General features: G+C 43.1%; 1 protein-coding gene across 1 annotated transcript; it reads left to right on the top strand.

The window, feature by feature from the left end:
- Nucleotides 1–2,594: 2,594 nt before the first annotated feature.
- Nucleotides 2,595–12,626, top strand: IL12B (interleukin 12B). The gene is made up of 6 exons (XM_007171442.2): nucleotides 2,595–2,682; nucleotides 6,440–6,715; nucleotides 7,292–7,409; nucleotides 9,027–9,244; nucleotides 10,705–10,862; nucleotides 12,495–12,626. Exons 1-6 carry the CDS (start codon nucleotides 2,595–2,597, stop codon nucleotides 12,624–12,626), a joined length of 990 nt encoding a protein of 329 aa, XP_007171504.2.
- The last annotated feature ends 1,423 nt before the right edge of the window (nucleotides 12,627–14,049 follow it).

The raw sequence follows: 14,049 nt of genomic DNA, 5'->3' as shown, positions 1-14,049 counted from the left end.
TAATTCTCTTTTCTAATTAAAAAGAAATGAACAAAATAAAACTTGAAAAAGAGATGCCTAGCCAATTGTCACTGGCATGCCCATGTTGGCACCAGAGTTAGGGAGCCTTAACACACCACAGGACCTGGGGTCCCTGCGTCCCTCATACAAGGGTTTCAAGAGTTTAGAAAACCTATGAAATTCCATTTTAAAATGTTTAATCCTTAAAACTCTCAAATTTAGCAGGCCGAGAAAATGTGATCTGTGGGATACAACCAAACAACCCTTTGAGATGGGTATTATGTCCATTTTACAGCTGAGGAGACTGAGGCTTAGAAAGTAATTTGGCCAATATCATATGATTAGTGAGTGGTCAAACCGGAATCCAAGCCCTTGGTATCAGATGATCTAGAGAACAACAGGGTAACTGCATGCTGCCCCTTATTGGTTTCCCCTGGGTTTGATTAAGAAAATGACCCACCACCATCTCTACCTTCTTCCAGTGTCCTGTGGTTTAAAATGTAGGTGATACAAAAATGGGAGCTGTTTCTTAGAACCATCACCAGGGCTCCCTTGACCCTGAAGTGTTGTTCACCTGAAGTTCTCAGATGCATCTGAGGCCCAGAGGGGAAGGGCTGGGCACTTAGCCAAAGGGAAAATCCCAGTGTTAAGAGAGCATAAAGGATTCACCAGGAGGTGCCAGGAATCTCTACCATTTCCGTTCCCAGAGTGCTAACATCCGAGTTTTATAGGCCTGTGTAATTGCAGTACCTCTGTGGGCATTTCCCTACAGCCAGGCATGACTTTTTTGTTTATCCATCACAGACAACACAGAGAGAAATCAAATTTTTCCTTTATCTCTTCCGCTGGGTACAAGCTAACACATTTGGTTGGCTTCTATAATATGTCATCTCATTGCATTCTCCCAACAACCCTTTGAGATGGGTATTATACCCATTTTGTAGATGAGGAAACTGAGGCTCAGAGAGTAATTTGGCCAATCTCACACAACTAATGAGTGGTGCAACCAGAATTCAAGTCCATGCTGCTGGACTCCAAGCCTACAAATGTACTAACTGGTGCTCCATGGCAACTAGAACTTTGCTACAGTCATAACTTGGACTAAACTGATAGATGTGCCCTTGAAAGTTGCCTGCTGCAGTGACAAGAGTGCTGACAGTGTATGGGAAGGCCTGACTTCTGCTCCTGACTCTGCCACTCAGAACCTTTATGATATAAGGGAATAAAATACGTGGCAAAGTTCCCCTAGGATTAGCAGCAGTTCTGACAAAGCCATGATTTGTCAATATTCTGTTACCCCAACCAAGGGGTGCTTATTTTTAAGGTATTTCACAGAAAACTTTGAGTCTTGTTCTTCATATAGCCCAGTGGTTTCTGAAACCATGTTCCTACAGAACATTGGTGCTCTCCAAGATGGATGGAGGTGTGTCAGACTGAAAATAAATAATAATCATCTCCACCTAATTCACAGGTGGGGTGTAATTGTCAGTCTGAAGATTTTCATAAACCCTGGATACTAATCTAGACTGAGTTTCATTATAAGTGAAACTAATTTAGCACAAAAGTATGCATTTCATTATTTCATATTGAATATATTCTATGGTCTTCTCCCAAAGAACATCTTGATTTGCAGGGGCTCTGAACCCTGAACATGGTTTAAACCAATGGATCTCAAAGAGTAGTCCTCAGACCAGCAATATCAGCTTCCCCTGGAAACATACAGGAGTGCAGATTCTCAGGCCCCCCCAGACCTGCTGAATCAGACATTCTAGGGTCACGGTGGGAATGGGGGCCAGCAATCTGTGCTTTAGCAAGGCTTCCAGGTTATTCTGACATATGCTCAAGTTTGAGAACTACTGGTTACCTTATGTGGGAAGAAGTAATCTTTGTGTTTGGAACAGTTACAGTCTTAAGCAGGGAGAGAAAGGAAACCTCACCAACAAGGGCTGGACTCATTGCCAGAAATTGAAAGATCACTTCAGTATTACTCCCCCTGCCCCCCAACCCAAGTCCTTTAGTCCTGGGTGTCACCGCACATACTGCCTTGTGCTGCTGTAATACGGCTATGTAGCTTATCTCCCCAACTGGAGGGTAGGCATTTAACACACTGACTTAAGAAATATTTGTTGAATGAAAGTATTTGCTCCTAGAAGTCGGGGTCCAGGTAAAAATCATTTTTCACTCTCAGCTGCTCTAGCTCAGTGCCCTTTACACAGGAAGTACCAAGTAAATAATGACTGAATGTTGATCTAGACAAGTCACATTCCTCCTCTGAGCCTTAGGTTTCTCATCTTAAAAATAAGAGGAGCATATCAGATAGCTGGCCTTAAGGATCTTTCAGCTGCAGGTCGTCTGCGGTTCTCTATTTGGAGATGCTCTTACCCAGAGACTGGCAGAGGGCTCCTGGAATTCACTGAGTATTAACCTGACAGTGTAGAGAAGAAAGAGGAAGATAAAGATTAACGACAATGTACATAGAATGTGAATATGGTTTCCAAAGGAGATTGCCTAACTACTGACATTCTCTCTTCTCTTATCCCTCCTCTTCTTTCTCTTTTCCTCCATCTCCTCCTCTGTTTCTCCCCCTCCTGCAGATGCACCCTCAGCAGTTGGTTGTCTCCTGGTTTTCCCTGGTTTTGCTGGCATCTCCCATCACGGCTATATGGGAACTGGAGAAAAATGGTAACCAGCCTTTCCTGATTCTCTATGAAGGCCCCAGGATCTAAGACAGGACTGTCAGGCAGCCCTGATGGGAAATCAGACTGAAATGGGCATGCCTTGGGGCTTCCTAGTGAAAGCCATCACTCTGGGATAACACGGGCCCTATGTCCTTGTTCCACCTTTGAGGGTATCTATTATTGTATGGCTTGAGGGTATCTATACTGTTTGGCTTTCACATTAGATGCCAGAAAAGAAGCTTTTTATGGACTATGGTGGGAAAAGAGAGATGGATTTTGCCAGTATTACTAAAAACCAGCTGTGTCATATGATTAAGATTCCAAAGTGAAAGATTAGAAAAGTATAAGAACTATGTTCTAACATCTTCCACTCCACCACGCAATACTACCCCCTCAGTTGGCACCGAGATGACTTACCTCTGACCAAGCACTTTGGGGAAAGCATGGAATTTAGACCCACACTGACTTGGGTTCAAGGCTGATTCTGCCACTTATTGGTTATGTGACCTTGAGCTGGGTCACCTCTGAGCCTGAGTTCCCTCGACTGTAAACTGAGGATTACAAAGTGATATCTACTACATAGATTATTAAATGTACTAGTGAATGCAGAAGACAACTCAACAGATGATGAAGTGACAGTAAATGTTAGCTAGTATTATTGTTTTGGTTATTTAAAATAATGTCTCTGATGATTCAAGAGAACCTGTTTATTTTCCCAGTGATCAATAAAAATTATTAGTAGAATAATAGATAGGTATTATTAGAATAAGGGGTTCCCTCTATCCTTCTAGTATCTCACACACGGTAAGTATGTATTAACTGATTGTTAGTTGTTCCTGAAAGACGCTCAGATATTTCTCATTGAAGCCAACATAATAATGTTGGCAATTACTGTCTTTAATAATAAAATAATAATAATAGTTGATATTTATTGAGGCCAGCATCTCATTTAATTCTCACCACAACCATAAGCGATAGGGACTGTGTGTACCCCATTTTACAGATATTAAAAATAGAGGCTACAGAGATTAACTAACTTACCCAATTTCACATACCTGGTAAGGGTGGAACAGGAACTTGATCACAATTCTGTCTCACTTCAACACTTATGAACTTAAGTATTTGAAGAAGGTTTTACCAGAAGGACATGAAGCAATTGTTTCCTCTGTCCTTGGACAGCTGAGCAAGAGGAAATAGGCATACATTTAAAATGAAGACATTGCAGCTGATGATGAGAAATGATCTTTCAATAGTGAGGAGAATACAACACTAAAATGGGTCCCTGAAAGAAATTTGGGGCTCTTCCTCCATTCTTAAGAATTTCTGGAAGATGACAGTCCAGCCATCCCTGCTCTGCCCCAGGAAGTTCTGAGTGTTTTAGACCCTCCCTTGAATAAAGACAAAGCCCTGAGCCAGATGATTATGCCAGATTCCTTCCAACCCTGGGATTTTTAGTGAGCTCAGGAGCTTTGGCCCTTTCATAGTACACCGTTAGTTACTTCTGATTTGGTAAACCACAGAAATTCCAGAAAGTCAATGTGAGAAACACTGAGAGGGCATGCAGCTTTGGAGACAAGATGAGATGCAGCTAAGCATTAGGTTCTAGATGTGCCTCATCAGGCTGCCCCCTGCAGCTGTTTCCCCTACCCTTGGGCAAGGGTCTTCGGCTTCTGAATCTTAGTTGTGACAGGAAAATAGCCATGCTGGTCAGTCACCAGTGGGACAGAGAGAAACCAGAGAAAGCCAAAGGTGCCACATGGTTTTATGTCATCACAGCTGACCATTTTCCAAGAGTTGGGGCCCAGATGCTTTTTACCTCTCGTCTCTGTTACCCATTCAGTAGTTTTAAATCCCTTTGATGTCAAGTGGGAACTTTATATTCCACAACAGCTTTACATTTGGACACCAGTCACAAGAGCCAGCAGTTACAGCTCATTTAAGGGCACTGTGTCAAGCTCTTATATGAATTAGCTTATGTGATCCACATCTCCACCTTCTGGATCAAGTACTATAATATGTTGCTTATTGTAAAGATAATGACACTGAAGCTTAGAGTAATTGAATGCCTTGCCCAAGGCCACAGGCCAGTGTAAGAGATAGAGCTGAATCCTAACTCAGACCTGTGTGATTCCAACATCCAGGCTTTTCACCACTGTGGCTCTCAAACTAGAGTGGGTTTCAGAATCATCTGGAGAGGTTAAAAGCAGGTCACTGGGCCTGTCTCAAAGTTCTTGATTCAGCGACTGAGAATTTGCAACGCTGAGTCTCACGTGCTGCTGGTAGTAGTTGGATGATCATGCTTTGAGAAGTACTGCATTAAACAATTCTATTTAATTAATAATTGATGCATGAATGAATGAATGAAGATTTGATGTGAAATACTCTTTGAAATACTATATTAGGCCATTCCTCAAGTGCCAATTTAGATACTGGTAGTAAAGGTTCAATGCAGGGAATTCCCTCGTGGTCCAGTGGTTAGGACTCTGCACTCTCACTAGCAAGGGCCCGGGTTCGATCCCTGGTCAGGGAACTAAGATCCTGCATGCTGCGCGGTGCAGCCAAAAAAAAGATCCAATGCAAAGCTGCAGAGACAGAAGTTCTGAGATATAACTCTTGTGCTTCTCACTTGATGTAACCTTGCTTAACCTCTTGGTCTCAGTACCCTTCTCTACAAAATGGAAAGATTAAGATCTACTGAACTGCCTCGTAAGAAGGTAAAATAGCTTTTTTTTTTTTTTTTTAATTGAGGATCTTGAATCAGATGCGTATGTTTGATTGATTGATTGATTGATTGATTTTGGCTGTGTTGGGTCTTCGTTTCTGTGCGAGGGCTTTCTCCAGTTGTGGCAAGCGGGGGCCACTCTTCATCGCGATGCGCGGGCCTCTCACCGTCGCGGCCTCTCTCGTTGCGGAGCACAGGCTCCAGACGCGCAGGCTCAGCAGTTGTGGCTCACGGGCCCAGCCGCTCTGCGGCATGTGGGATCTTCCCAGGCCAGGGCTCGAACCCGTGTCCCCTGCATTAGCAGGCAGATTCTCAACCACTGCGCCACCTGGGAAGCCCCTAAAATAGCTTTTAAAAATACAGAGAGAATGAAAATCTCCATTGGTGAGTTTCACGCAGTCGGAAATAAATCCTTCAATCCCCGTGGAAAATTGGAAGGCAGTTTCTCATGCAGTTGTCTGAACTTTGGTGTGTGAATAACAATAACAACCAATGCTGAGTGACAGGTTCTGTGCTAAGTGTTTTACACGCTTTTTTCATTTAATTCTCACAGCCAAACCTACAAGGCAGATACTATTATTATTGTCATTTTACAGACAAGGAAACTGAGGCTCATGGTAATTAAGTACCTTTCTCCAAATTCCCCAGCCAGCTATTGGGGACAGGATCTCAGTCCTGGTCAGTCTTTCTCAACACTTATTCTCTATGAATGTGAACTGTGCTGGGAGTTTCTTACATCCACCAGGCCTTCGGGAAAGAATATTGTGCTGTTCGCATTTTTCAGTATATCAAGGTTTTCCTCATCTGCCAGCTAATTAGAGGTTAATTATTCACGGCAGCCTGGCAGTTAACAGGTCGATGGCAGCTATTAAACTCTTTGCTTCCCTCTTCTACAACCTTGAACTCAAGTGGTGCCCAAAAACCTGAGATCATCTTAGCAAGCATTTGCTGTTATGAGCAAGGTTGTGCTGCTTTAGCCATCCATATACCAGATGATCCAAAAAACACTGTCTGATTCTCCAATCCCTGTGCTCTCCAGTTTATGTTGTAGAATTGGATTGGTATCCTGACTCCCCTGGAGAAATGGTGGTCCTCACCTGCGATACCCCTGAAGAAAACGGCATCACCTGGACCTCAGACCAGAGCAATGAGGTCTTGGGTTCTGGCAAAACCTTGACCATCCAAGTCAAAGAGTTTGGAGATGCTGGGCAGTACACCTGTCACAAAGGAGGCAAGGTTCTGAGCCATTCGCTCCTCCTGCTTCACAAAAAGGAAGATGGAATTTGGTCCACTGATATCTTAAAGGACCAGAAAGGTAATTCCATTCCCTTGGGTAGCATCAATTTTCTCTTTTGTTCCATAAGAGATAAAAAAATTAAAAATTTAAAAGGCAAGACATGATTAGTATAGTTAATGAAGTAATACCAAGTCCCTTACTGAAACCACCCAAAACCTACATTTTCCTTTGTTTTTCCTTTGCCGGACACTTTGGGTTATCAGCCATCAAAATCTCCTATTGAGAGAGTTTCATGGGAAGTCTAGATGCTTTTCCTGAGATTCTTTTTAAATAACAGTGATATTATTGGATGGCTAATGGGAGTTAGTTAATGTGCATAGTGCGTAACTCAGCACTGGGCTGATAGCCTTGAAAAATATTAATACCTCCTTGCGATATGTTGGGTGTGTGGCACACAGAATCAGCATCCTATTGGGACATTCCCAGTCCTCGCTGACTGTCTGCTTGGGGAACAGCAGATTTTCCAAGGAAATAAATGAAAGATCTTCACTCTTGTACCATTTGTTGGCCTGTGATTCATCGCAATAAAAATCTTTGCAATTTTAAAAGAAAGAAAACCCCTAAATATTGAATTCTTGTTCTTTTCAAATCCAGAACCCAAAAATAAGAGCTTTCTAAAATGTGAGGCAAAGAATTATTCCGGACATTTCACCTGCTGGTGGCTGACAGCAATCAGTACTGATTTGAAATTCAGTGTCAAAAGCAGCACAGGGTAAGTGAAACCACTCGGGTTTCTCAGCACTTTGCTAAAACTTTCTCATTAAGAAAATAAGGGCAACCTAGCAATGGCCTATCAGTTAATGATAAGGGAGAAAATAAAGCCAATCCTATATTTTTAACCCCCCATCCACACACACACACCCTTGCCTAAATTAGGGAAAGAACATGGAGATTTAAGCTAATTGCCTGAACAAATGTATGCATTAGAACAGGATATTATTGGGGCCTGGGAAGAGCCTCTGCTGTATTTGAACCCACTCATCCAAATTGTCTGGCGATGCCTCATTAAGGCTCATAGCACCACGGCAGGGGTGGGTGGTGGTGATAAAAGGGGAAATTGAAGCTGTGAAGGACTTGTCGAAATTGCACCTCGAGTTGAAAATAGAAACAAGAGCTCTAGGGCATCGATCTTGCAAGCCCTGAGGCTGACTCCAAAACTCTGTGAGGCCTCTAGAAATTTTCCCAGGGCCACTTCAATTCCTTTCTCTTCTGCTGACACCACCAATCTGAAGTTCACTGTTTGTCCTATGCAGTTGGGCTTACCCCGAGAAACCAATTCCCTTGGTACAGAACCTACATTAACACTCTGTGTGACTTCCTTCCCTCTCATCAAAGTTCCCAAACAGTGTAGGATAACAGAGTAAACCCTAGGTGATCATCCTGACCTGGCCACTATTTAACTGAGTAAATTAACCTTTGGGGACTTACTATTCCATCTTTAAAATGAAAATGCTTGCTAAAGAAATGCTTATACAAGTGCACAGAGACAGATGCAAGAGTTCATTGTGGTGTTCTTGGTGATCAGCAGGGCAAATGTTAAGTAAAGTGTAGTACATTATACCCCAGCTTAATGTGCAGTCCTCAAAATGAATAACCCAATCCATGTGGTCTGTCATGGAGCACTCCCCATAATATGTTCAGAAGGGGGAAAGATGGTTGCAGAATTATGTATACCAAATTTTATATATAATATATATATATATAATTTGATATTATTTCATAAAAATAAAATCTATGTGTGTATATATAAATATGTGTGTATGCATATATATTGATACATGTGGATATATGCTTGCTTTGAATATTCACAGAATAATGTCTGGAGAGATATAACAAGCCAGGAATAGTATTTATATCTAGGGAGTGACATTAGGGTTAAAAAGGGGATTAGGGTTAAAAGAGGCATACACATTTCATTTATACACCATCTTTATCTTTTTAATTTTTTAAAATTGGTATGTATTGATTTTGTCGTTAAAATCCAGAAAATGAGTTAAAAATTTTAATAAGGAGATTTAACCAGGAGCTTTGGATCTAAAAGTTTTCAGATTCATTTAGGCCAGAGGCAAACATTTGTATTGGGTTGGCCAAAAAGTTCATTAGGGTTTTTCCGTAAGATCTTATGGAAAAACCTGAACGAACTTTTAGGCCAACCCAATTATTACCTCTCAAAGCAAAGCTTGTTCTCATGGGGAGGGCAGCTTCTTATCCCCTTGAGAGAAATCAAACCAGTTGGAGAAATTGTGTCCTCAGACAGCTGTCTGGTTACAACAGCTAGGGATGCACCTGCAATCATGTGACACAGGATAATATCTGTCTTTGATTTCAGCTCCTCTGAGCCCCGAGAGGTGACGTGTGGAGCAGCGACGCTCTCAGCAGAGAGGGTCAGAGTGGACCACAGGGAGTATAAGAAGTACACAGTGGAGTGTCAGGAGGGCAGCGCCTGCCCAGCCGCCGAAGAGAGCCTGCCCATTGAGGTCGTGGTGGAAGCTGTTCACAAGCTCAAGTATGAAAACTACACCAGCAGCTTCTTCATCAGGGACATCAGTGAGTTTGCTTGATTATATGTGCTTAATAAGGATAGATGCCGTTCATCATGTTACAATGCCCCATGCACTGGGGTTAGGGGTTTATATGCATTATCTCTTTTATTCTGTACCCTGCCCCGAAAAATAATTATAATGTAGATACAATTGTCTGCATTTTAAGGAAGTGGAAATTAAGTCCTAGCTAGGTTAAACAACTTGCCCCAGATCTCACACGTAGCAATTCAGACCTGGATCTGCCCCTCTAGAAAAAGCAGGCTCTTGGCTACACTTCTATTCTGCTGCTCAGGCACCTTCCATGCTGAATTCAAGAGCAGCCCCTCAAGCATAACATTCATATGCAGAACCAGAGCTTCCCCTACTAACTGCAATTATTCCCAACCAATCTTTCTCTAGCATTTGAAAAAGAGACTTCTTTATTGGAATATAAACCCCTCCAAAATGGATGTCTGTTTTTTTCAGTTGGAAGATGGAGATTTTTGCCATTTGTCATTTCCTTTACCATTTATCCAATGTACATGCATCATGAAATAAAAAGTGATAGAATCACAGAACCTGCTCAAGCATTTGTGGGGAGATTGCCTTTGGTGGAAAGGAGAGGGTGGGGTCTTGTTCACATAGGGTACCAGGGAAGGTCTCTATGAGGAGGTGGCATTTAGCTGAGTCCTAAAGGAAAGAAAATGCCATTGTGTTGAGAAGAGGAAAGAATATTTGTGGAGCATCTGCTAGGAGCCTTGGTCTTTGTGTGGAGAGGTGCTAGATCCAGAGAGCCCAAGCCCATTCCATGGACTCTCTCCCCTCCCCTTCCCCTCCTAGAAAAAGGTACACTACTTGAGGACAGAGTCTTTCTGACACTCACTGTTGTGCTTTCCATGCACTGTCCAGTGGCTGGCACATAATGGGGGCTTTTTATTGAATGAATGAGTGACCGAGCACAGAGACAATTTGGCTGTAACTGCCTCAGGACAGGTCAGTGTCAGATTCCACGAAAGGGCTAAAGAAAGAGCACTAAGTGGAAAATCTCTCATCTGGTCCCCAGCAAGAGGCTCAGCCCAATTCTGAGTCTGGTGCAGAGGGGGATTGATTACAGAGAGGGTGGTCCTTCACTGCAGGCCCAGACGTAAGCATCTTGTTGTCCCTAAGAACTTTCCTCTGAGCACCACACAGAGGTGGTTCCACCACCAGGGCCCCTGTGACTGCACAGGGATGAGAAGGATTCTGAGCCTCTCTCAGGTTCAGCCCTAGAGGAGGCAGCAGTTGGTGAGGGCTGCCTCGTACAGGCACCAGCGTGAACGCCAGCCACAGGGGTGCCTCACATCTGCCAACCAGGCGCTCAGAGAAGTTAAGTAACTATGATATGGACTCAGAGCTGGTCAAAGGCGAAAGTGAGACCAGAAGCCAGAACTACCTTACACCAAAGCTCCATTAGCAAAATAAAGGATGTTTCTCTCTCTTCCACAGTCAAACCAGACCCACCCAAGAACCTGCAGCTGAAGCCATTAAAGAATTCCCGGCATGTGGAGGTCAGCTGGGAGTACCCTGACACCTGGAGCACCCCACATTCCTACTTCTCCCTGACATTTTGTGTTCAGGTCCAGGGCAAGAACAAGAGAGAAAGGGTAAGATGTGATTCAGGTGCCGTCTATTCTGTAGTCAGGTTTATGTAGGCCCACATCAAGGAGATTAATGATGATAATAACAGCGAATGTTTATTTGGCACTTTCTATGTGCCTGAAACTGTGCTAAGGGTTTTCCTTGCATATCTCACTTAATTCTCACAGTAACCCTAGAAAGGCAGGCAGTGTTACTCGTACCACTTCACTAGTGAAGATTTTGAAGCTCAGAGAAGTTAAGTGACTTGCCCAAGGTCACCCAGCTAGAAAGTGGCAGAACCAGGACACAAAAGCCATGCACCTAACACCCTACTGCCACCAGTATGGTTGATCATTATCTTGCTCTCAGAATTGGTCCTGGGCTTCCCTGGTGGCGCAGTTGAGAATCTGCCTGCCAATGCAGGGGACACGGGTTTGAGCCCTGGTCTGGGAAGATCCCACATGCCGCGGAGCAACGAGGCCCATGAGCCACAATTACTGAGCCTGCGCGTCTGGAGCCTGTGCTCCGCAACAAGAGAGGCCGCGATAGTGAGAGGCCCGCGAACCATGATGAAGAGTGGCCCCTGCTTGCCACAACCAGAGAAAGCCCTCACACAGAAACGAAGACCCAACACAGCCAAAAATAAATAAATAAAATTTAAAAAAAAAGAATTGGTCCTGATATAGGAAATCTGGGCTCTACGAGCCTAAAAATGTTTCAAATTGATGAATATAAGGGGTGATAGAACATTCATGCTATATCTCATCCAAAATAGATAATTGCCGGCTGTTCCACATATTGTGAAATTATCTTATTGAACAGAATGTTGGCTAAGACAATGGCTTTCAAACTTTCTTGCCTGAGCATCATAATCCCAAGGTCCTAGAGGCCCTCTTATAGAGCCTGAGACTCCTTGGACGCCAGTTTTAGAAATCACTAAACAAAGGCCTTATTCGGCATAGTGTTTAGCACGTGGTAGAAATTCAGTGATTCAGGTACTCCCTGAGAATTTTTTTGTGGAAGGGAAGGGCTATTCTGGAGTAGATTTTACCTAAAAATTATTTAAAATCTTGATATGTACTTCCCAATATAAGATCTATATTATTAATAGGTAGTATTTATAGAGCACTTTCTACATGGTTAAATACCTTGCTACTTTAACTCTGTGAGGGAGTGAGTATTATTATCCCTCTCTTACAAGTGAGGAACTGAGAAACAGAGAGTCTAAGATATTCTCCTGTGGCCACATAGCTAATAAATAGCAATGCCTGGGCTTGAACACAGATTTTATTCTGATAAAAGGATCAGGATATGGAATTTCAGAATATCCAGGGGACAGCTAGAGCAAATCTGTCTCAGTCCCACCATTGACCTGCGGTGAGTGCACATGGGGCCTTCATGCAAGGCAACTGTGCTAGAAAGATGAAAACTGGACCTAACAATTTCTCCCTCAGGGCTTTGGGCTTATAAAGTAGAAAAGCCGCATCTGTGTTGAGAGCTTCCGTCAGCAGGTGGCACAAGTTCTACACACACCCCTATGAATTGCGAGTGTGGTGCCCTGAGACCAAGGTGTGGCTGTTTTGGGAGACTGTACTTTGCCAAAATATGCCCAGTCCACCTTGTGATTGCATTGCCAAAAATTTCCCTCTCCTTTGCAGAAAGATAAACTCTTCATGGACAAAACCTCAGCCAAGGTCACGTGCCACAAAGATGCCAACGTCCGCGTGCAAGCCCGGGACCGCTACTACAGCTCATCCTGGAGCGAATGGGCATCTGTATCCTGCAGTTAGGTGAGCAAGCCTGCAAAGCCCAGCCCAGACCTGCACACTCAGTGTACCCAGGTGCAGGACAATGGTGGGGGCTGTGTGGGACAGGAAAGAGGGGGTGGGATGCCCAACACGCAGTCACCAGAGGCAGAAACATACATTTGTTCATTAACAGATACTGATTGATGCCCATAGTATTCCAAGCACTATGCTGGGCACAGGGACACTGCAGTAAAGAAAGCAGGCACAGGTCCTGCCCTTCCAGAAGGGTAGGCAGTGGGAGAGAGAAGTAGCCAAGAGTCAGAGCACAGGTGTCCTACAAGCTGTTTCCAGGAATTAGAATCTTATCTGGAGACCACTGGGGGCCACTGAAGGGCTTTAAGCAAGGAAATGACAGGATCAGATATTCTTTTAAGAAAACTCTCGAGACTTCCCTGGCGGTCCAGCAGTTAAGTCTCCGTGCTCCCAATGCAGGGGGTACGGGTTCGATCCCTGGTTGGGGAACTAAGATCCCACAGGCCTCAAGGCACGGCCAAAAAAAAACAACGAAAAGAAAAGAAAACTCTCAAGACAGCCTCTGGTAAGCATGGTATCAGCAAAATCCTAGGCCACATAAGAAAGGGCTGGACCCTTCTGACGAGGAACCCCAAATCCAACTGCCCCAGATAATGTGTTGTGTGAAATAAGAAGGGTTTGCTACTGAATTTCAAATCCACATAGACACTCGCCATTCTTTTTCAGGTTCTAATCTCAGGATGAAACTTTGGAAGAAAAGTGGAAGACATTATGCTAAATTTTTAAAAGATGCAATGGAACAGGACCCTCCCCCTAAAGATATTTTCTACCAATTTGCTTTTTTTTTTTTTTAGGATTATAAAGATGTCTTTGCTGTATTTTTATATTGAAATGTTAAATGCCCATCGAAACAATCAGCTAATTTATTTATACAGTTTCCAGCTAGCAGGTCAAGCTGACTTTTATGTTATTTACATATTTAAGTAATTTATGTATTTATTAATTTATTACTGTTATTTAACATTTGTGTGCCAAGATATATGTTTCATATACTCATGACCTGATTTATAAGGAATGGGCCCTATTATGCAAAATGTGAGTTTATGTGTTATTTATACTGACAACTTTTCAATCGAGGCTGCAAGTGCATCAGTTTTATGGCAACCAGTAAGAACACAGTGTTCTGATGCCAGCGCCATAATATATTTGTGATGGATTAGAACACAAGAGATAGTTAAATAGACATGGAGACACAAACTCTTTGAGGAGGTCCTGGAGAGCAGATATTAGTTCCCGTGTCCATGAAGACTTCCTTGAAGTAGTGGTGATAATTCAGAGCTGTTTGCACCTCTAAGCAAGTTTAGTCTTTGGATGCCTGAAATTAGAAAGAGCTAAAAATGATGATTGGAATTGAAATTCAGCTTCAGCCTTC

The sequence above is a fragment of the Balaenoptera acutorostrata genome, chromosome 2, assembly GCF_949987535.1.
Source record: "Balaenoptera acutorostrata chromosome 2, mBalAcu1.1, whole genome shotgun sequence".
Taxonomy (NCBI): domain Eukaryota; kingdom Metazoa; phylum Chordata; class Mammalia; order Artiodactyla; family Balaenopteridae; genus Balaenoptera; species Balaenoptera acutorostrata.
The sequence above is the reverse complement of the archived record's forward strand: the minus strand, read 5'-3'. Positions and strand labels throughout refer to the sequence as shown.